Source organism: Eurosta solidaginis, chromosome 3, assembly GCF_040869045.1.
Source record: "Eurosta solidaginis isolate ZX-2024a chromosome 3, ASM4086904v1, whole genome shotgun sequence".
NCBI classification, from domain to species: Eukaryota; Metazoa; Arthropoda; class Insecta; order Diptera; family Tephritidae; genus Eurosta; species Eurosta solidaginis.
This window is the reverse complement of record NC_090321.1, coordinates 284,433,074-284,458,573: the sequence shown is the minus strand read 5'-3', so window position 1 is coordinate 284,458,573 and position 25,500 is coordinate 284,433,074. Positions and strand designations below refer to the sequence as shown.

Below are 25,500 nucleotides of genomic sequence, written 5' to 3'. Positions count from 1 at the left end.
TCCTCAAAAGATACTAAAATAATAAAACTTACAAATATGTATCTATGAATGTGGAATAGTCTTAATTAAAGATTTCGCATATGTGGAGCCCATGGCACATTTTAAAATTGTGTAATTGTCGTCACAAACATATTTTAATACGCATTCTAGGTATAATAAATTAGTTCCTGACGTATATTTGCTTGTCGGGGAAGCCTTTTTTCACTTCCATTTAAGTTCATCGCGTTTAATTAGCAAACTATTTAATTTCTTGCAACTTTTGACAGCAGACCACCAACTGAAAAACGATTTAAAAAAATTTAAATCGCGCTCATGTCATTTTAAATTGAAAATACCTTTTTAGAGATAAAATACTGTTTAAGTGGACTATAACAGACTTGAAATCATATTTAATTTAGAATCATGTTTAAATCGATAAAACTCTATTCTAACTTGACTATGATTACGGGCCAATGTGTTTAGCAGCTAAGACGTAGAAGTGGTCGTGTGCTTCACAAGGTCTACCAAGCAGTTGCCGACAAATAAAGCTTCAGAGAGAGGGTTAGAGTTGTTCTGAGACCAAAAGTTGTTTCGGGCACCAATCGGCAATCAGGGCAGACGTTGGCCTGAACAGGCTTCAGGCCACACCTTCATTAACATTTATCAGATATGGCGGAAGTCACTTCCGGAAAGTGTCAGTATAAAGCGTCGTAACAAAACTAAGTTCTATACCTGTCTCGTTTGAATAGGGTGATTCTGATACAAATATTTGCACAAATCACTAAAGTATTGTCACCTGTTGTGGATAACAATTAGAAATGATAACGGTTAGCGGCTATTCGTACGAAAAATGTTGTTTTATTTAAACGAAAAAAACTTTTCGAATACTGTGTGGTTTTGAGCAATTAAAGTATTCCAATTAAAGTATTCAACATATTTGGCACTAGGCTGAGTCGGATGAAACGCTGTAAAGATTGCCTTTTGAAAGGTTATCAGTTTATTTATTTATTTATCTATATATTAATACGCTAACAAAATTACCATACAAGCAATTGACAGGCGGTTTCGCATAGTTAGCATACGTAAAATGATATAAAAGTGATATGAATCGATTCATATGGACCAGCCGCAGTGCATAGGCGTATTTTTGTTAACAAATATTACTCTATTTGTTTATAATTAATAGAAAAGTTTTTTGTAAATCCAACAATCTCTCCAAATATCGATATTTACTTTCTTGCACAAAAGCGCGCCATCTTTGGACCAATTATGTAAGTGCTCTAAGACACAAACCAATATATGCGTATGCGCTACACGGTGAAAGAATAAAACGTGGTTTCCCATTGTTGCCACTTACCTATAACAGCCTCTACCAAAATTCTAAAAAATTGTTCCAAAATAATTTGTAGCGTACCCAAAAATCTTAAATAGAATTAATTTTTGACCGGCCCATTTTTTGTGGCAAATTTCACTTACACGTAAATACATAGCTCTTTATTTAACAGATTCTTTGTTTTTTATTTTAGTTGTTTTCAAAAAAACATGAAATCACAAATTATGAGTTAACTTTTGTTGAAACTAGCTAAATTTTTTTATAACAATTAATGGCAAATTTGCCCGAAAATGTTTTTGCATTTGCAGATTTAATCCTCATTTTAGATAAAATACGTCTTATACTGAACAAAAAAAAAAGTTACAAAAATATAACATTAAATTTTTTATATTGCCTTTTATGCTAATTTATTTTATTTCTTATTTTATTTCTCATTTTATTTTATTATATATTCTCTTATTTCAAATTGGTTTATTATTATTTAAATGCAACTTGACTGAATCGGAAAGTTTCACGTTGTATATTAAACGAAACAAAAAAAAAAACGTCCCAAACACGTTTTTGATTTTAGGTCAAAGCGTCAACCGGCCTTAATATGGCCGTATTGCATAGGCAGTATATTACCCACTATATTTATTATTCGGCTAACTTTGTTGGATTATGTATCCATTAATCGGATGCTTAGATCCCATAACCCTAATTTGTTTATGTCGCTTAAAGTTATGAAATCAATTTTATTTTAGTAAATATGTTTGCGTGAATAACTTCAATGTTTTTGTTGGTTTTTCTTTTCTTTCTATTTTATTCTTCTTTCTTATATCTTAGTATTATATTGTTCACAGACGATATTTTATGGTAGATATAGTCATATATATTCACGAAATGGAGTGTTTACAAATTTAATACAAATTAATTACGTATGGGTACAATGGGAATCCCAACACTAAATATCCGAATATTAGAATCTTCATATCTCCACAACGATCACATTAAAACCCGGAAAAAAGTCTTATTGCGTTTTTATATGGAACTGTTTGTTCACTTCACTTAATTTTTTGGCAATTTAAGTACTTTATTTTTTTTCTTTAATTAAACATTATTTTAGTAAACTCTACCTTCTTTCTCATTGCATAATTTTTTTATATTTTTATTTTATTTTTTATGAAGGTATCCTCTATTCTACTCGAAATTTTTGTTTTGTGTCGCACTTACATATTAGATATGTATTTATACAAAATTAAACGGGTGGCGTGAAATAGGCTAAGTTCCTTTAGCACATTTCTTCGTTTTTAACTAAAAGTTCCTGTTTTTTGAATTATGACACTATTGAAGTTAATGGGCGATATATGTATATGGGTGATATAGGCCTACTGGGGAACCGAGCTCCCAAAACTAACTTCGGTAGCGCGCCAACGGGGACCTCACGGGTGGTGTGGAAAAACATATTTTTCAATTCAATTTCAAGTAACTTCACCATAATTCTATGTCAATTTCATTTGATTTTACATAATTTTTATATTTTTGATTAAGGAGCCCCATACCAAAACGTTATAATTACATGTGAAAAGTTTGTAGAAAAGTTAAGAAAATACAATCAAAAAGTACAAAGTCTTAGATCAAATACAAAATTTTAAAGAAAAAGTTGAGTAAGCTAGACCACCCTGCAGTCAAAAGCCAAAGTAGTCAGCAAACATTCTAGTTCATTGACTATAATTTTGTGGTGTTATTAATACTAGTAGTATTTAAATAATTCGTTTGACTAGAATTTCGTCAGTCGGCTCGCGGAAATGCGCGAGTGCTTTCTGTAGCCAATTTTCAATGCATACTTCAGTTGACAATGCTAGATATCGTCCAAATCAACGGGCACATAAACACAAGCATGACGAGTCAACCCTCACCGTTACCTTAACAGAGGTTAAATAAGTTATTGAAAAGGCCAAGCCTTCCATATCAATAGTCCCAGACGGAAGACATATACCGATGCCAAACACCAGACCAGAACCCAGCCAGTATCTACCGATATTATCCCTTTAGTCAGTAACGAAAACGTTTAAAGCCGTTATGATTCCCTCAATTAAATGAAATTGTTCGGTTATCCAGACATAAGCATGACTTCCGTAAAGTGCATATCACTACCACCATTCTGAACTCCATTAACACTCATAACAGGACGGCGCTAGTGCAGCATGGCCTGTTTTTACACAGTCAACCACTACTGGTTCGTTCCTTCTCCGTTAGATAGATAGATAATTTATTGAGGATTGCACTGCGACCTTTGGTCAGCACCTCATCATCCCATCCGACTTCCATGATGAACCTTAGCAGTTCTCTTGGCTTGAGAGATTTAAATTGGGAATGTTCTGGCCATGGTGAACCCATAAACTTAGCCCTGCGTCTTGAGATTGCGTCACATTCGTGTGTTATTCCGATACTTTTTGTTTTCATATATATGTACGTATTTTTATTAAAATTTATTCCAAAGTATAATGTATTGAAGTGATAAATTTTAAAGTTATATACATATGTATATATATACATACCTTTTATATAATTTCGTTAGCTGACCTAATCATGTGAAAACGACTTCATAGCTTAAAAGGGCATTAAACGGAAATGTGGAGCTTCTCAAGGCCAAATAATGACATATCAATATTAAAAATCGGTCGTCAAATAACCAAGTTACAACGAAAAAACCTTTTTGGCTGTATTTCGAAGGATCAAAAAAAAAATTAAAAAAATTTCCCGAAACCCTCTCAACATAATCTTCAAATTTAGGGGCGGACATTAGCAACTTTTATTTTTTTTGTATGGGGACCAACCCAGTCTACTGACTAGTATGTCAATTGGTATGATATTGGTGTATATAAGAACTAGTATGCCATCTGGTATAATGCTGGCGCAAAGGCTGACTAGTATGTTAATTGGTATGAGTCTGATGGGTATGCTGACTAGTATGTCATCTGGTATGATGTTGGTGTATATAATGACTAGTTTGTCAATTGATATGATGCTGATACAGAGGCTGGCAATTGATATTTCGTAGGACATCGCCGTGTTAAAAATACCAGTTGGTAATATGGAAAAAAGACAGAACTCATACTAGTTGAGATTTTTGGCAAACTAGTATTCTTCTAGTATACAACTAGTTGGTTTGACTGCAGGGCAGTTTCCTATATTTCCAATACTTGATGCATAGACTGAGCTGAAAAAAATACACCACAGGCGATACTAGTTTTTTTAATATAACATTGTTATTTCACATCTGATTCTTAAAGTTGTTGTGATAATATTTTAAGAGACCTCTACTTATAATTCCTTTTAAAATCCATATGAACCGCGCAGTCCTTTTGAACGCAATAATTTTTTCATATTTTGGTGAAACGAGATGCATAATTCAGGAAGCTTCAACTCGTTTAGCAGGAAAACTATAAGGCCCACTGGCAGAATGGCAAGTTATCTTTTTAACTCAGAGTTAATTTCACATGTTTTTGACACTTTGACATATTTCTTGAGCGTAAAAAATAACTTGCCGTTCTTCAAGTGGGCCTAAGAAAACAACTTCCGGGTTAAAAGGAGCTTTAAATGATTATCGGATGTCAAATACCCAAGTTATAAAAAAACAATTTCGATTGCATTTGCAAGGGAAAAGAAAAAAGTTGCGGTGACCCTCTCAAAACAAGTTTGAAATGTTTAGGCGGTATTTTGAAATATTTTTTTGTACCCAGTCTAGAAGCACTTAAAATTTTTAAGAAAATTAAACTTTGTATATTTAAATTTTGAAGCCCAAAATATAAGTGCAGAATTCGTGCACAGTGGGATTTTATACACACTGGGTTACACTACGCAGAACACATGTGTCGCTGCATGCAAGCCGCCGCCGATTTTCGTCCTTTTTTGCACGCCGCCGCCGTATGTCAAAAATATCGGCGCGGCGGCGGCGTCCGGCGCGGTACAATATTTTCTACTCATTTAAGACTGTCTAGGCTATTTATTGTTCATGTCGAAAATTGGACGGATATGGTCGAAAGTTGTATCAACGGATGCGCATGACTGCCAGTTATAAGAATCCAATTGCGTAGTGTAACTCTTTCCACCCGTTCAAAAGTAATTTAAAAAAAAAACAAGCGCTTTCAATGCCAGCTTCACACGGATTTTGCATCACACAATTCACCAAGTTATTAAAACAAAACACTAAAAGAAAAAATGCACACTTTGCATAATTTTTAAAAAAAAATTAAGAAAGAAAAATGAATTCAAATAAAATGACCCAAGTCGAACATGTTTTCAAATTGTCCTTCTGTTGTTAAAAAAGCAAGTTACCCGAAAAAAATGCTGATTTTTTAAAAATTCTATATTCCGATTGGGAATAGTAAGCGAAATCAGTTATGCAAAATCCTTTAGTAGGTCCCAGGGGTTTAAACTCCCCTTTGAAGTGATTCTCACCTCATACTTAAGTTGAAGATAGAAGGGTTCACTTGGCCTTATATTCAAACATCTGTTTTTTATTTGCGAAACTTTAAAATAGCGTCCGATGTGTTAATTTTGATTTTCAAACTTAATCATTCAACACACCAGTCTCCCGTTCTGACATTTCCTAAAGTTTGCGGCCCTATCCCAACTAGTCCTTTGGAGTGAATCACATTGAATATAGCCTGTCAACCAAGTTTAAATATCACCTACACGTTTCGGCTCCTGTTACATATGTGAATACGTAGGCACATATATTTGCAAGGTGAGGCAAAAACACTCAAAGTGGTGAAGCAAAAGTTTTCCCCATACAGTCGAACAAATGACCGGGTGTGCTACTACTCTAACATAGTGGACAGTCGAGCTAGTTTGAAAACTGAAGCTACGCGGTTATTCATAATGAATTCTTGTATCAAAAGTCCGGAAACAACAGTTCGAACTGAGCGTATAACCTTAACATCTTTCATCTTAAAATCGGTCGACTTTCATTCTAAAATATCGTTTTGGTTTAGCGAAGACTATTGAAATCAATATCTCGAACACAAACATCTGCAAATTTTGGTCTACATTTAAAAAAAAAAGGTATCCAGGGTCCTTGTAAAATATAAATTATGTAGGATTATACTATTTTCACCCTTGAGTTATGCAATAATATCCACTTGGACTGCTTACGATTTCGAGGGCGGCAGCCTTGGCCGAATAGTCACTCCCCAACGTTTCAAGGTGTTTCTCTGGTAGTGCTCGGCAGTATAGCGCGAAAAAAAAAACATCCGTTAGAAAGTCTTCGGAGCCATACATAGTGCTTCTAGTGACGTTCACGAAGGTATGAGTTCGAAGTCACAGTTCTATAGCTTTTGTACTGACATGTTGTATGAGGGCCAAGATGCGTGGTAGCGACTGGTGGTGGACAAGATTGCTACTGTTCGCACTTCGGGAATTATAGCACTTAAAAGAGCCGAAAAAACTAGACTGTAAGTACCTCAATTTTTTTCGGCAGACGCAGCATTACCAGTTCCTTAGACCGGGGCTAGGTTCGAAGCCTCCCTGGAGTAAGTGAATGAAGGACAGTTCCTCCGCAAGAAGCTGCTCTTGAAATTTTTTGAACGATCCGCGAGACTTTGAGGCAAAAACCCCCGGATCTTTCCGAAATCGCCAATACGTTGATTCCCTTAAATACATACAAACAAAACCTTTCCTAGATATTATTTTTTAGATATAAAAAAGCGTTTTAAAGCAAGAACACCGGCGTACACCGGCGCGCCGCCCACGCCGCCGCCGCCGATATAGTGATCGGCGTAAACCTCTATGCTGCATGACCTATTCAAACAAAATTTGCCTCATTAGTGTTGGGTAGCAAAAAAACAAGCACAAAACAAAATGCCAGATAAAAAACATTTTTCCGTCATTTCAGTTGTGGAAATCCACACCAAAATGCAACATTTACATAAATAAAAAAAAAAATTGATAGTTTAATGCAAATTCCTTCCACTTTCAGATTTCTATCGAAATTTCGAATGAAGAATTTAAAAAATGCACCAAGTCACGTTGCCTTGGAACCAGCATGCAGGACTATATCTCGCTATTGTCCACCTAAAGTAATCACCCAACTACCAAAGTCGATTACTTGGAGGATACATAATTTTTGCAACAATTTTAGTTTTTTCTATTTCGATGAAGATTCATATCAAAATGACACATTTACATGCTGCTCGCACCAAAACGTAACATTTACATTTTCTAAAAGCTTATAATGGCTAATGGGACATATTAATTTTAAAACAACTCCACTCCATTGTATGCTAATTAAAGAAACACTTTAAAAAAAATCAACTTTCGTTTAATATCAATGGTAAAAAAAAAACTTTGCCAATTTTCTCGGAACTGCTTATGATGTAAATATCTCATTTTGGTGTGGACATGCCACAAACGCTTTTTGTGATAGATTTTTATCCCTAGTCGAGCTAAAAGAATATATCTCAAATAGACGTATGTATGTCTATAAGAAATATGAAAATGAACTGAAAACTAAGTAAAAGAATGAAACTAAGTTATTTTATATTAAGTGTACTTGCCACTCACTTAATTTGTGTTCAGGCATAACGAGAGGTATTGAGAGTTTGTAAAAGACAACGTGCCAAACAAAAAGTAACACCTTTCAAATTTTTGACAAAAAAATTCTATGCAAAACTTTTGAAAGCCTAAGTTTTCGTTTGTAACGTCGATATTTAAGTCTTTCTCATGCAGCTCAATGAATTCAAAGAATTCCAGGACAATTGAGGTGTAAAGCCACGCAAGATACTTGAAAACTAAAACTCATAGTCCTGAATTAGAGTATGCTTCACTTGGTACTTATTTCTAAGTATATCATAGTCAGTTTAGTGGCATGCTGAAACGAGAGCCTACTTTAGGCAAAATTCTATTACATAAAAAAAATCTATTACGCAATGTTGTCAAATCAGTCATCTGGACGTTTGCTTGTTGTTATTCATTTCTTGCGCCTGATTGCTAAAAATGCAAAAAGTAAGCAATTTGTTAATAAAAAATTATTTTAACTTCGTTAATTAATTAAAATTTGTATTTATTACTATAGAATAATAAAAGAGAACAAAACTGGAGTAACCGCGAGAAAGACTGCTTGCGGGAACTAATAAACTGCCACATAGATGTTATAGAAAATTTACGAAATTTAATAAAAAATTGCACTGCTATTTTTCTGTTCGCTGCTTTATATGTATATATACCCATATCTGCTTGGAAGAATGATTCCATTTAAGTATTTTGTAGTAATTAGTTTTATTATTCATTTTATACACAAATCCAGATACAAATACAATAAGAAGTGGTTAGCACCAAATGATAGAACGGTGTTAACATGTAGTATATTTGAAATATTTAAATTGAATTACGTTTGTTATTCATATTAGAGAGATGGTTACAAGGACTTGATTCTGAATTTCACTTCAGTATCAGCTTGTTTTTCAAATGCAGGTACTTGGGTTCGAAGCTCGCCATCCTATGAAGAAGTGAAATTCAGAAACATGCTCTAGTAACCATCGCCGTGTGCATTTTTTTGTCTAATACCAAAAAGAATACAAATTGTATTAAATAATGAGCTTTGCTCGCAAAACGAATTATGTTTTTTAGTATTTAAAGAAACCTTGTACCCTAAAACAAATGGATCAAATCGTTCTTTATATATTTTTGGCTTTCTCATTAATCGCGCATCGTCAATAATTTCAAAATCTTTTTCGATTTCCTCAAAGTAAGACATTTTCACTCTTCTTGAATCAAAAATCCAGCTTAAATTACCGAATACACAGGTAAATTGAAATTTCATTTCATTTGACAGATTTTAGTAATAGCTTTAGTGGCAGCTTTTCGCCTCTCTAATTTAGCGATGGCTCTAACCGATGAATCCGGCTTTTTCGCGACTATGATAAAGATAAAGTGTACTTTTTATTGAAATATGCTCTAACTTTTTAGCGCATACTTTAACTTGACTATGAATATGCCCCTAAGTTACTTAGCACAAGAAATACTTTAACTAGAAGTAAGACAGGAATACTTTTCGAAAGCGTTAACTTTATAAATCTACAACGAATGGCGATTGAAAAATTCAGTAAATCTGGAATCAAAACTCACACTTACTGATTCTAGGCTCCGGTATGAAGTTTAAACGCTTAGGGAAAAATGCCTCAACGCAATTTTCTTAACCGCTCCTTACAAAAACCTAACTGCGCTAAGCATTTTATTTCATTGCAATCAAGCAAAACTAGGTTCACAACGTTTGGTTCGTGAAAGCTTTGATTTATCCTAGAAATGTGAAAATGTTATACCTCAATAATTAGTGTAGTATCTATTTGTACGTGTCTAATATTTATTTTTTATTTACCTAATAGTTTGGGAAAAATTTAAACAACGTGACATCAGGACGGACAAGCACTGCTACAACACAAACAACAACAGGACGGACAAAATAAATATTTTCATACATTTAAAGCAATAACTCATACAAAAAAAGTTGTTTAGATAAAAATTATTGTTAGCCTTTTTAAGCAGTAGAAGTAAAAAACACGTTGTTGCAGATGAACGGTTCACAATTTGTTAAAAGTATGTAATAATCCATATAGTTATACATACCATGAATCGTATGATGAAAGAATGAACATGTAAAGCAAATTAACAATTGAAGAGAGTAGTGAACCAGGGTTGCATTATAGTGTATATAATCTAACAAACTCCACCTCAACCATGATTCACATAATTCTTAAATTTAACGTACATGATTTCTTGTAAATAAATTTGTACAAAACATATTATGTTTGACTTTACTTAAAAATTTAGTAAAGCCATCAGCTACATTATCTGTTGTGGAGACATATTCAATATTTATTTCATTTAAGTTACATTTGTCTCTTATAAAGTGATACTTGATATCTATGTGTTTGCTCCTCTTCTTAGTGGTCTCATTTTTGGCCAGAAAATCAGCCCCTTGATTATCACAATAGATATTTGTTGGCGATTTGGTATATGATTTGAATCCAATTTCATTAAGTAAGTTTCTAAGAAACATTACTTCCTTTGCTGCTTGAGACATGGAAATGTACTCAGCTTCGGTAGAGCTTAGAGCTATTACATTTTGTTTCTTGGACTCCCATTGTATTGGCCCATGGCCAAACATAAGCACGAATCCAGTATACGACTTTCTATCAGACGCATCAGATGCCCAGTCAGAATCTGTGTAGCATACAAATTGGTTGCCGTTAGAGTAAATTAAACATTCATCACTCATGCCTTTTAAATATCGCAAAATGTGCTTGGCCATAGCAAAGTGTTCTTGATGAGCGTGACTGCAAAATTGCGAGAGCTTAGAAATAGCAAATGATATGTCAGGCCTTGAAATCGTCGCTAAATATGTTAATGCACCCATTAGGGATTGAAACTTCTTCGCTGCTTCACCCACACACTCAGGGTCGTGACATTTTTGCGGATAATATCCACTTGGAATAGGTGTATAGGCGGGCTTATACTCAGCCATCCCCCACTCATCAAGTAACTTTGTGATGTATGACTTCTGGTGAACTCTTATGTTACCAAAACTGCCATCTCTTTCGATCTGCATTCCAAGATAATGCTGTATGGGACCTTTGTCAACTACTTGTATACTTTCGTTCAACTTATTTAGAAAATCAGCAATTAAATCCTTTGAGTTACATGCGACTATAAAGTCGTCAACATAAACGCCAATTATGCTGATTTCATTAGATTCTATTTTATAAAAAACGCAACAATCGGATTTAGAACGGTTAAAACCCATTTTCAATAATATTTAATCAATCTTGTCGGACCAATCCCTACCAGCTTGCTTCAAGCCATATATTGACTTCTTCAAGCGACAAACGCTTTGTGGTCTTTCGGGATTTTCAAACATTTCTGGTTGTCGCATAAAGATTTCTTCCTTCAACTCTCCGTTAAGATAAGCTGCGGCTACGTCGAAATGATGTACCAGAAGCCTATGTTTAACTGAGAGTGCCAATATTAGACGAATAGTTGCATGTCTTACAACGGGTGAGTAAGTATCGAAATAGTCGATGTTCTCTCTTTGAGAACAACCTTGCGCGACGAGTCGAGCCTTGTATTTTTCAACACTTCCATCAGTTCGTCTCTTTGTAGAAAACACCCATTTACAACCTATAATATTTTGCTGTGGTGGATCTACTAGATCCCATGTACCATTATCAGCTAATGTCAACATTTCTGTTTCCATAGCATTTTTCGAATGCACAGCTTCTTCGCAGCTCAAAGCTTCTTTAACGGTGATTGGGTCGCACTTCACACATTCGATTGCATTCAGAACATTGGTAGCCGGATCAAGAGCATAAATTTTACGTGGTCTACCTACAGTATCATTTCTGAGAATTTTTGGCCTTCCCCTTTTGATTCTCCCTTGATCATTCACGATTTTTTCTGCTTCAGAATCGCTACCAATATTCTCACCAACGTCTTTTCTTTGATTTTTCGACCTACTTTCTTCAGTACTTATATTATCGTTCTCACCTGAGATACCTACATCTTGCTCACAAAGTAAAGGTAAAATGTCATTTTGCCCTTGCCCGCTACTTTCGTCTGATTGAGCGCTACCACTTGTTTTTGTATTTTCAAAAAATATAGCATCTCTTGCTACGCTAATAGACTTAGTGTGACAATTATAAAATCTGTATGCCTTGGACTCTCTCGCATACCCAACGAACTTCACCATGTCACCTCTTCGCTAAAATTTAGATTTCCCAAGCTTTTTGTCTAATATAACGGCGTCACAGCCGAATACCTTCATTTCACCAACATATGGCTTTCGCCCCACCCATCGCTCAAATGGAGTATTACTCTTTAAACTCTTAGACGGCGATCGGTTACGAATATAAGTGGCCGTATTGATTGCCTCAGACCACAAACTGTGCGGTAATTGTGATTGTTCCAACAGACAACGCGCCATCTCAACGACAGTTCTGTTGAAGCGTTCTGCTACGCCGTTTTGCTCCGGCGTATACGGTATAGTTGTTTGGTGAGTAATGCCCTTCATACTCAAATATGCTTTTACTTCTTTATTAACATATTCCCTGCCGTTATCACTTCTTAGAATTTTTAAGTGTTTACCGGTTTGATTTTCAGCTCTAGCCACGAAATCTTTCAAACATTCAAGTGATTCAGATTTCTGCTTTAGAAAATAAATATGCGCATATCTAGTGTAGTCGTCTATGAAAGACATAAAATAAAGGGAGCCACTTTCTGACCTAACTCTCATCGGACCACATAAGTCCGAGTGAACAATTTCTAATGGCTGATTTGACAAAATTCTCTTGTAGCTAGAGAAGCTGTTTTTCTTAATTTTACACAGGGCACAAACACTACAATCAAAACATTCTACTTTGCCTAGCTTCTCTTCGCTCTTCAGCATATTTTCATTAAAAAGTTTAACTAAGTCTCCACAATTTAAGTGACCAAAGAGTTGATGCCATAGCTTAATTTTTTCGCATGACTTCTCACTATTTACATTCATTGCGACATTTTCATTTTTCTTATACACTGATGCTACATAAATATTATTTTTCAAATGTGCATTAAATAAAATATAATTAGTTTTATTCTTAACAATGGCTTTGTCATTCAAAAACAACACTTTGTTACCCCTCTCAACTATTTTTGCAACAGACAAAAAATTAGAGTTTAATTGTGGAACATAAAATACATCTATTAACGTAATGTCAGAAAATTGTGATTTTAATTTTACATTACCAATAGCATGAACTTTTACTTTGTCGCCGGTGGCTAACATAACCTCATCATCGCATTCACTTAGTTCAGTAAATAAATGTTTCTCACAACACATGTGACTAGATGCACCACTGTCCAGTATGAATTGACCTGTTTTGTTGTTGCTCGCACTGCTTATTCCCAAAACCGCATTACTTACTTGCTCATTTCGCTTCCTCTTGCTTTTGCATTGGGTACTTATATGCCCTTTTACACCGCATGTGTAACACCTGCGTCTCTCATGACCTTTATTCGACTTACTCCTGGTTGAATTTACAGACAGCACACGTTCAGCTTCTAAGTTATTTCCAGAAGCGATATTTGACATTCGGCGATGCTCTTCTTCTAGCAATTTACATTTCAGCTGCACTAAAGACGGAAGAACATCTCTCGACTCAATGGCGACTACGAAATTTTCCATTTCATCCGGCAAAGCACAAAGCAACAATATGGACAAAAGATCATCAGGTATAGATAATTGAAGCTCACGAAGGCTTTCAACTATCATACAAAATTTATTAATTTGCGTGGAAAATTTCTCGCTGCGTTGAATTTGAAAACGAACCAAGCTCTTGAATAAAGACACTTTTCTTGCAGGGCCGCGCGCGTTATATATTTCGTCCAACTTCTCCCAAGCCGTTTTGGACAATGCACATCCCTTAATATGCAAGAGTTCTGAGCTTTTCACATTTAACGTAATCAAGGCCAATGCCTTTTTATCAGCCTTACTGAAAACAGCCTTTTCAGCGGCACTCCATTCTTCTAGACACGTAGTCTCAACAGGATACCAGCAATCAAGCGTTATTAATAAGCTTTTCATCTGGACACACCAGGATGAATAGTTTTCTCCGTCAAGTTTTTCGATATTTATGCCGTTCATTTTTGATTCACAAATAATTCACTATTAATCTTTTTTGCAACAAACGTTTAAGAACTTTTTATTTTTTATAAAAAAATTTTACAGTTTCTAATTGACAAAGCCTGGGCCCATAACGCTGTTAGCCTTTTTAAGCAGTAGAAGTAAAAAACACGTTGTTGCAGATGAACGGTTCACAATTTATTAAAAGTATGTAATAATCCATATAGTTATACATACCATGAATCGTATGATCAAAGAATGAACATGTAAAGCAAATTAACAATTGAAGAGAGTAGTGAACCCGGGTTGCATTATAGTATATATAATCTAACAATTATAAATATATGTAAATATTTCACAATTTCAAAAAAAAAATTCACAGAATTAGCCTGGTTCAATTGGGCCACTGCGCTGTCACAACGTCCATAGAAAAAAAGGAACACTTTATTTGCCTTTGTGCAATTTGAATTAAAATCAAATGATTTCTTTTCGCTATGTTTATTAAATAATTGATGATTTAGCGACCTTTATATTCTAATATATGTTTTTTGCTGGCTCAAGGTCCAAATTAAAACACAAACGTTTCGTCTTTTTTGTCAATATATTTCGGTTACACTGGATGGTTACCGAAGTGTAACCGAAATATATTGACAAAAAAGACCAAACGTTTGTGTTTTAATTTGGACCTTGAGCCAGCAAAAAACACATATTATGTTTATTAAAATTGTATATAGGAAATTAAGGAAACATCCTAAAATTTAACATTTTACAACGAATACGACACTCTAGTATTTTGAGATTTGGTCCTTTCTTTCATCGACTTTTGGTCTCAAATGAAAATGAGGGAACTGTGCTTACAATTTGTCGAACTTGTTCGAGAAGAGATTTCTTTGGCTTATCGCGTGCTTCTCGAATCTTGAAACACTCTAAAGGCTTCTCTGCATTCAATTTAATCGATACACTGGCTATTTCACAAAAAACTTACGATTTCTTTTGGAGCAAAACCAAAAGTTTCCATAACCCCACTATTTAAAAAACCGAAATTCAAAGAATACTGCCAATGCAGGAACTTAACTGAATGTCGCAAAGCTCGAGAGCATTCGAGATTCGAGAAGCTCGTGAGAAGTTCTCGATAAAAAATTCGAATATTATGAACAAAATTATGTAAATTTGTTTTGAGTGAAGTATCATTGGAAACGCAATATAATTAACAAAAAAACCACAAGTAAAAAAAAACAGAGTGTATAAATAATGTCAATACAGCGATACACCAACTAAATTCAATGTCGAGAATCTCACGACATTTACGAGTATTTCGAGATACGAGAATGCCGTGAGAAGACGATTTCTCGGGCCTCGAAAATCTCGCTTGTGTTCGAGAAGAAATCGTGAGCTCTAATTTGTAAATTACATTTTATACGAATAGTTAATTAAAATATTCTATATTTCTCATACAATTTTACTATAAATTTCTTTTATCCACACTTGTAATAATATAGCAGTACTTGGGCTTTTAATGCTTTGACATTTGTTGCCTTGGCTTTTATTTCGACATTGTGGTAAACTGTTATAAAATAGCTTTCTCCGAAAATTAAGAATATTCCTGTGACAAACCTGCATTACAACCAGCCAACCAACTTCGCACAAGTAAATAAATAACAAATAAATGTAAGGCGCGATAACCTCCGAAGAGATCTTAGGCCGAGCTTCTCTTCCAATTTGCGTCGTGCTCCTCTTGATTTTTCCTACAAATTGGCGGGACGGGACCTACATGTTTTATGCCGACTCCGAACGGCATCTGCAAGGCAGATGAGTTTTCACTCAGAGCTTTTCATGGCAGAAAAACGTTCGGTGTGCTTGCCAAACACTGCCGAGGGGCGACCCCGCTTAGAAAAAATTTCTTCTAATTGAAAATACTTGTTTATAAAATTATTTACCCGGGCGTGAACCCAGGATCTTCGGTGTGGATGGCGGAGCACGCTACCATCACACCACGGCGGCCACTTCGCACGAGTAATCTTCTTTTAATATAAATTGTTGGCTAAAATTTGTATAGAACTTTTCTCCTTTTTTTACCCTAAAAATTGGCGGGCTTGTAGATCCTTTTTTATGTGAACTCCGAACGACATCGTAGAGAAGTTTTTTATCGCACTACTGCCGAGAGGCAACCCCGCTTAGAAAAATTGTGTCAAAATAATTTTAATATTGTTACTCCCGAGCCTTGGACCGGTACCTTCGGTGTGGACGGCAAGAATGCTACCTTTTCTTTTACAAAGTAAATTTTCCAACGGTGCCTTATATTGTCACTGCGGCTATTCGAAGCCCGCTCGTTATAAATACTTTTTTTAATATAAGCTTCCGTGTTAACTGTTATTTTTACACTAACTTAAAATTTATAAAAAGATGTATTCGTTGCCTTAATTATTTACGTATTATCTAAAATATGTAAATATGTATGTAAATACACACCCTTTCGATTTTTCTACTGGATCGTTATCAACCATCGTTGTTTGTTGAGGGTTTTTTTATTTTTTATTTTTATTTTTTTGTAATTTATTATTCGTACTACACGTTTAATGTTTTACGTTTCAATGAATGCACTTCAACCTCAAGTACCAAACAATTTTTATACTCGCACAGATCTTATTATACGCGCTCTAAGACTTGTCTTTTTACAAAAAATGTTTATACCATTACGAAAAAAAAAATATTTACGCTACAATCAAAACAAACTTTTTGAGATTAGAGTAGTAAACTAATCGTGTTGAAGAAGTTTTTTGGCTTCCATGTATGGATGTCCATTTGCTTAGATTATATAGGAACGTGAGGACTGCGAATTGCTGATTGGTAATAGATATGAAATATTTAAATGATACAAAGCCTAGTCAATTTCATACGAGGCCCATATTTAACAGACATTTTTGGAATTTCATTGCCTGCTTTTAATTAAGAATAAATCAAGTTCGCATGAGTGTCTAACGATAAAGAAGGTATTCAGATATTCCATTAATGGAATTTAATTAAGAATGAACTCTTTAATATTTTATCTATTTATTGAAACTCTTTGCACATTTACTAATTAAGCAGATAAAAAAAAGCAAAGTTTGTAAGTTTTTCGACTTCTTGTGCGCTGGTGTGTGTAAATTTCACTACTTTGATCTGCACGGTTCTGCAGATTTTTTATTAACCCGACAATGCACAAAATCTTCCTTTCGAAATAAACGTCTCATCAACTTTGACTAATCAGATTAACTGAAATTCGACAGCGCCTCATTCACATGACAAAGTGCCTATATTGAAGTAGTCACAGCATCCACGCGTTACAGATTACAGGTTCTTTATAAGCAACATTCTTCAGATAAGTTATCTAATAAGTTTTCGTATAATTATATTTGAATATTTTATTCACATTTTTCATTTTTAATTCCTCCAATAAATTTTGTTTAAGCCTTTGATTTATAATTTTAATAAGTAAACGAACAAAGCTTATGTGCAAAATTGTGTATCCAGCAGCGTCAATGCCCAACCGGGAAAAAATCTAGGAAGGCTGGTCTCTGAGTTTAGCCAGGTATTCATCTATATATAAAAGCAGATCATCTATCAACCAGTCGCAAAAGATCGGTTGGTTCACAGTTTTGGTTAGTGCCCTATGTGAAATAATCTAAGCACTAGCACGAAATGTCTCGAGGAGATTAGCATAGATTGGTAATCGACAGAGCATACAAACACTTAGTCACATCTGTATTAGATCCTAGTATAAAGAAAACTGCAAGTCGCGATCACCTCCGAAGAGAGATTTATGTACGTCGTACTCCTTTCAATTTGTCCAACAAATTGGCGCGACGCAACCTAAATGTTTTACACCGACTCCGAACGGCATCTGCAAGGCAGATGAGTTTTCCCTGAGAAGCTTTTCACGCCAGAAATACACTCGGAGGCCAAGTCACTGCCGAAAGGCGACCTTGCTTAGAAAATAGTTTTTTCTATTTGAAAAAAACTTGTTTCTAAATTTTTATTGCTGCTTTGTCCGGGTCTTGAACCCACGGTCTGCGCGTGATAGGCGAAGCACAATACCACACTACCACTCCGGAGGCGGCGGGTCCTAATATATAGCACCATGTACTGACGTATTTGCTTATTTGAAAATCAATACATGAACCTTTAAAAAAAACCCAACTGTTGAGCAACCGTTAAGTAATCACTTTCTGAACACACTTTTGAGTAGTTCTGTTCCATTCAACAGCTGTTATTTTAGACTCTTTCCCCTACATCAAATCTACGTGGTTATTGTGCCATCTAATGATATTTCTACGAATCCCACCTTTATTGCCTGTATGTGAGATCGGTTTCATATTTATCCACAAATTTCGATGACGTGTTATAGTGTCAATGGAACTAATGCCAAATTGACATTAAGTAGCTTTTGAAAGAGAACAATTGTTAATGTTACTAATTCCGAATCCGAAAGAAAATTAATCTCAATTGACTTAAGTTCGCTTTGGGCTTATTTAACGCCGCCCACGCAAAAAGAGCTAGGACAATTGTCCTAATCTGCCATTATTATTTTATTTTATTTTTATACTCAGCGTGCTTTGCACACAGAGTATATTAACTTTGATTGGATAACGGTTGGTTGTACAAGTATAAAGGAATCGAGATAGATATAGACTTCCATATATCAAAATCATCAGTATCGAAAAAGAAATTTGATTGAGCCATGTCCGTACGTCCGTCCGTCTGTCCGTTAACACGATAACTTGAGTAAATATTGAGATATCTTCACCAAATCTGGTACACGAGCTTATCTGGACACAGAATAGATTGGTATTGAGTGAAATGGGATGATAACCACGCCCACTTTTTATATATATAACATTTTGGAAAACACAAAAAACCTGATTATTTAGTAAATAATACACCTAGAATGCAGAAATTTGACACGTGGACTGATATTGAGACTCTTGATAAAAATTTGAAAAAATAATTTTTAAATGGGCGTGACACCGCCCACTTGTGATAAAATCAATTTTACAAATATTATTAATCATAAATCAAAAATCGTTAGACCTATCGTAACAAAATTCGGCAGAGAGGTTGCCCTTACTATAGGGAATACTATGAACAAAAATTAACAAAATCGGTTAAGGACCACGCCCACTTTTATATAAAAGAGTTTTAAACGGGTCGTGGACGAATAAAATAAGTTATATCTTTGCAAAAACGAGCTTTATATCAATGGTATTTCATTTCCCAAGTGTGTTTATAACAATAAATAGAAACGACTTCAAATTTTAAAAAATGGGCGTGGCACCGCCCCTTTTTTGACTAAGCAATTTTCTATGTTTCGGGAGCCATAACTCGAAGAAAAATTAACGGATCGTAATAAAATTTGGTACACAAAATTTTCCCTATAGCAAGAAATATTTCTAGAAAAAATGGACGAGATCGGTTAAAGACCACGCCAACTTTTATATAAAGGATTTTCAAAGGGGCCCTAGACGAAAATAATAAGCTATATCTTAGCAAAAAATAGTTTTGAATCAACGATATTTCACTTACCAAGTTTCACTGTTAGAGGAAATGGGGAGAAATTTTTCTTTTAAACGGGCGGTGCCACGTGCTATGTAGAAAAGTAATTTATCTGAAATGAAATGTACAATTGAAGGTCACGCTGAGTATATAATGATCGGTTACACCCGAACTTGTGACACATTTACTAAAGTTTTTCTGACATTAATTCGAATTTCCAGCATAATTCTGACATTAACATTCTCTCGGATTTGGAATCAATGCCATTGACATTAGTTCTCTTTCAGAAGCAAATTAATGTCAATTGACGTTGGTTCCATTTACACTATCACACGCCACTCAAATTTCAGTACAAATTGAGGAATCTTGCAGTCGATTTATGAGTCAATTCCCGTGGAACTACGGTCTTAAACTCTGCCAGGTGGCTCTGAGAACGTGTTATTTAAAACAACATTGTCCGAATTTGAAAATTTTGTTTTCGAGTTTGAAGTTACTTTCCGATGACCTAGTCGATATAATTAGAAAATTCATAGTATATTTAGAATTTCGCGATTGATTTTTAAGTAGCTTCCCGTATAAAACATGGTTCAGAGTTTAACACGCATATCTAGATATTTCGGAAAAACGTAAGGATCGGATGGAATCATGCCATCCATGTTTGAGACCCTTCCCATTGAGCTACAAACTTAATACCTGATGATTCGTTTAAAACCAAATGTCAATGCATTAAGTATGGTGAAATATTCCGATAAGTGGCGCCTGGGGAGAGATATTTAGAAAGTTCGTACCAAAAAAAGGAAATTTCGTAACCAAGTATTAAGAAACTTCCCGTTGAACTACAAAATTTAAACCTCGCACACGTAATTCTGAAGACCAAGATAATGCAAAAAAAGGAAAATGAAATCCGAAAAGTTGCGCACATGCCAAGATAGAAATCATACTAGGTTTGATATATTTCGTTAGATTTTTATGTAACTTCCAGGAAAATAGGAGGATGGAAATCTAAAAAAGATGCAAAAGGCAAATGGATTGTAATACCTATAAAAAAGCATATGTGGGGCACGGATCGAAGAATTTTGCCACTGAGAAATTGAAACTTTCGCATTTAATTGAGAGCACCGTGGCAATGCAACAACCGAAGCAAAAGGCCCGCTAGATTGCGCACGGGTCGAAAGAATTACAAAATTCAAACGAGACTTTAAATCCCACAATCTTTTTTAGGTAGCTACAATGGTTCAACTATATGGTTGGCTCATCTGTACAATAACAAAATATGTCTGTTCAAATTGTCAAAATCTGTGTATTGGTGTTGGTGCGAATGGTATGGAATTGAAACACAAAACTTAGTAGTTTTTGTATGTGTAAGAAAATGTTGCCAATGTGTTGGTTTCATTTTGAGTTTGCCATCTCCTCTTGACAATCCCATCGAACATGCAATGAAATAAATAAAATCAGCTGATGAGATGAGCCAACCATATAATTGAACCATGGTAGCTACCCCATAAGCTAGATACTTGAAATTTTAAAACATACATTTTAGAGGCGAATAAATATCAAAAATGTTGATCGATATATTTAGAAAACTCTTACGAAAGGGGAGACATGTTGTAATCAATCATTAAATAAAAAATTTAAAAAAATTTGAAGTTAAACGATTTTATTGAAAATAATACTTACATGAAGTAATAATAATACTAAAAGATAGAAAATAATTAGGTAGGTCCTAGGTACTAGTCATCACACTCCTAATCAATCTAGAGCATTCATCAGACAATTAAATAAAAGCGTTGGGCGCGTGAAATTTCTAAAAATGTGAGGTGTAGCATAACGTGATTAAGGTTCAGTTGGTCTTACTTATGACTATCAATAGAAATTTGACGCGTCCAACGCTTTTATTTAATTTGTCTGATCAACGCCCTAGTTTAAGTTTTTAGTCTTCATTTAATTGCCTATTATTTCTCATTCTATTTAATTCATTTAGTGACTCATTATTACAAGGACTCTTTCCTGACAATTTGTTGCAATCGCAGTCCTCAATACATAATCCTTCCAAAGACTTTACTCGACTCTGCGCCACATATACTTGTCCCTCCTCCAACTCCAAAATATTTTGATGTTACTTCTACCGGACTGTATGTAATATTTGTTCCAAATATGAGCCAAATCGGACATCATAGATCGCTTTCGGACCACAAATAGGATCGTTTTTAATATCTCGATCCTTGCGCCACCTAGGGGCGATTTTTTTCATATGTCTCTTTCTTTTCTTGTATGTATTATGTGTTCCAAATATGAGCCCAATCGGACCACAAATACGATTTTTTTTATATCTCGATCCTTGATTCACCTAGTGGCGATTTTTTCCATACCTAGTTTTCTATTCATGTATGTATTATGTGTTCCAAATATGAACCAAATCGGATACGATTTTTTGAAATATTTCGATCTATGCGCCACCTATCGGAGTTTTTTCTTTCTTATTATTGCATTTTCATCGAGTTCTGAACTATATTCCAAGTTTCGAGCTTGTATCTTATCGGGAAGTTACTTAAATTTCAATTACGAAATTCGTTCAGAACGGGCGTGGGGCCGGCTTGTCAAGTCAAGCTAAATAAAATCGTTTAATAAAAAGAAGCCATTGAGCTACAAACTGGAAAGTTCACACATAGCTGAGGGAATTGAGGCGATTCAACAATTCATAAGTCACATTCTCATGCCCTAAAGGCATCATGGCTGTCAACGATAATAATTTCATTGGCCTCTGAGACTGTATTCCTGGATTATTCTAGATGAGCTATCTATGGCGTAAATCTCGGTGTGAATGACAATGACAATGCCAGAGTTGGGAAGTGATTGCAACTAATAAAACCACAATTGCTTCAGGCACAGCTTAGTCCCAGGTAAAATTGTTCAGAGAGGTACCTCCTTGGGGTGCGCTTCACACTGCATATGATATTCTTAGGCAACCAGCGTGCAGGTATGATATGCTGCCGGATAAAGAAAAAAGGCTTATTGACCTGTGGTTCTTGTTAAGTTTTCAATTCTTATTATACTCAGTTGAGCAGAGCTCACAGAGTATATTAACTTTGATTGGATAACGGTTTGTTGTACAGGTATAAAGGAATCGAGATAGATATAGACTTCCATATATCAAAATCATCAGTATCGAAAAAAAATTCGATTGAGCCATGTCCGTCCGTCCATCCGTCCGTCCGTCCGTCTGTCCGTTAACACGTAACTTGAGTAAATTTTGAGGTATCTTGATGAAATTTGGTATGTAGGTTCCTGGGCACTCATCTCAGATCGCTATTTAAAATTAACGATATCGGACAATAACCACGCCCACTTTTTCGATATCGAAAATTTCGAAAAATCGAAAAAGTGCGATAATTTCTTACCAAATACGGATAAAGCGATGAAACTTGGTAGGTGAGTTGAACTTATGACGCAGAATATAAAACTAGTAAAATTTTGGACAACGGGCGTGGCACCGCCCACTTTTAAAAGAAGGTAATTTAGAAGTTTTGCAAGCTGTAATTTGGCAGTCGTTGAAGATATTATGATGAAATTTGGCAGGAACGTTACACTTATCACTATATGCCTGTTTAATAAAAATTAGCAAAATCGGAGAACGACCACGCCCACTTTTTAAAAAATTTTTTTGTAAATTCAAATTTTAAAAGAAAAGTTAATATCTTTACAGTATATAAGTAAATTATGTCAACATTCAAATCCAGTAATGATGTGGTGCAACAAAATACAAAAATAAAAGAAAATTTCAAAATGGGCGTGGCTCCGCCCTTTTTCAATTAATTTGTCTAGGATACTTTTAATGCCATAAGTCGAACAAAAATTTACCAATCCTTGTGAAATTTGGTAGAGGCTTAGACTCTTGGACGATAACTGTTTTCTGTGAAAAAGGGCGAAATCGGTTGAAGCCACGCCCAGTTTTTATACACAGTCGACCGTCTGTAATTCCGCTCGGCCGTTAACACGATAACTTGAGCAAAAATCGATATATCTTTACTAAACTCAGTTGACGTACTTATCTGAACTCACTTTGTATTGGTGTAAAAAATGGCCGAAATCCGACTATGACCACGCCCACTTTTTCGATATCGAAAATTACGAAAAATGAAAAAAATGCCATAATTATATACCAAAAACGAAAAAAGGGATGAAACATGGTAATTGTATTGGTCTATTGACGCAAAATATAACTTTAGACAAAAACTTGCTAAAATGGGTGTGACACCTACCATATTAAGTAGAAGAAAATGAAAAAGTTTTGAAGGGCGATATCAAAAGCCCTTGGAATCTTGGAAGGAATACTGTTCGTGGTATTACATATATAAATAAATTAGCGGTACCCGACAGATGATGTTCTGGATCACCCTGGTCCACATTTTGGTCGATATCTCGAAAACGCCTTCACATATACAACTAAGGCCCACTCCATTTTAAAATACTCATTAACACCTTTCATTTGATACCCATATCGTACAAACAAATTCTAGAGTCGCCCCTGGTCCACCTTTATGGCGATATTTCGAAAAGGTGTCCACCTTAAGAACTAAGGCCCACGCCCTTCTAAAATACTCATTAACACCTTTTATTTGATACCCATATCGTACAAACAAATTCTAGAGTCACCCCTGGTCCACGTTTATGACGATATCTCGAAAAGGCATCCACCTATAGAACTAAGGCACACGCCCTTTTAAAATACTCATTAACACCTTTCATTTGATACCCATATCGTACAAACAAATTCTAGAGTCACCCCTGGTCCACCTTTATGGCAATATTTCGAAAAGGCGTCCACCTATAGAACTAAGGCGCACGAGCTTTTAAAATACTCATTAACACCTTTCATTTGGTACCCATATTGTACAAATGCATTCTAGAGTCAATCCTGGTCCACTTTTATAACGATATTCCGAAAAGGCGTCCACTCCCTTTCAAAATACTCATTAACACCTTTCATTTGATACCCATATTGTACAAACAAATTCTAGAGTCACCCCTGGTCCACGTTTATGGCGATATCTGGAAAAGGTGTCCACATATAGAACTAAGGCCCACTCCTTTTTAAAATACTTATTAACGCCTTTCATTTGATACCCATATCGTACAAACAAATTCTAGAGTCACCCCTGGTCCACCTTTATAACGATATTCCGAAAAGGCGTCCACCTATGGAACTAAGGCCCACTCCCTTTCAAAATACTCATTAACACCTTTCATTTGATACCCATATTGTACAAACGCATTCTAGAGTCACCCCTGGTCCACTTTTATAACGATATTCCGAAAAGGCGTCCACCTATAGAACTAAGGCCCACTCCGTTTTAAAACACTTACTAACACCTTTCGTTTGATACCCATATTGTACAAACGCATTCTAAAGTCAACCCTGGTCCACTTTTATAACGATATTCCGAAAAGGCGTCCACCTATAGAACTAAGGCCCACCCCCTTTCAAAATACTCATTAACACCTTTCATTTGATACCCATATAGTACAAACAAATTCTAGACTCACCCCTGGTCCACCTTTATGGCGATATCTCGAAAAGGCGTCCACATATAGAACTAAGGCCCACGCCCTCTTAAAATACTCATTAACACCTTTCATTTGATACCCATATTGTACAAACGCATTCTAGAGTCACCCCTGGTCCACTTTTATAACGATATTCCGAAAAGGCGTCCACCTATAGAACTAAGGCCCACTCCCTTTTAAAACACTTATTAACACCTTTCGTTTGATACCCATATTGTACAAACGCATTCTAAAGTCAACCCTGGTCCACTTTTATAACGATATTCCGAAAAGGCGTCCACCTATAGAACTAAGGCCCACTCCCTTTCAAAATACTCATTAACACCTTTCATTTGATACCCATATAGTACAAACAAATTCTAGAGTCACCCCTGGTCCACCTTTATGGCGATATCTCGAAAAGGCGTCCACCTATAGAACTAAGGCCCACGCCCTTTTAAAATACACATTAGCACCT

At 35.3% G+C, this 25,500-nt stretch overlaps 1 protein-coding gene across 8 annotated transcripts in view; it reads right to left on the bottom strand.

The window, feature by feature from the left end:
• LOC137245726 (aquaporin AQPAn.G-like) overlaps positions 1–25,500 on the bottom strand; it is a 206,516-nt gene that overhangs the window by 2,859 nt on the left and 178,157 nt on the right. The window contains exon 1 of one of the 8 annotated variants that reach the window (XM_067776843.1): positions 16,419–17,165. The exons of 4 other annotated variants lie outside the window; for them this stretch is intronic. In XM_067776843.1, coding sequence (XP_067632944.1) covers positions 16,419–16,453 — 35 coding nt within the window. In that variant the 5' untranslated portion in view covers positions 16,454–17,165. 3 more of the 8 variants (XM_067776845.1, XM_067776846.1, XM_067776841.1) reach the window with 3 other exon arrangements.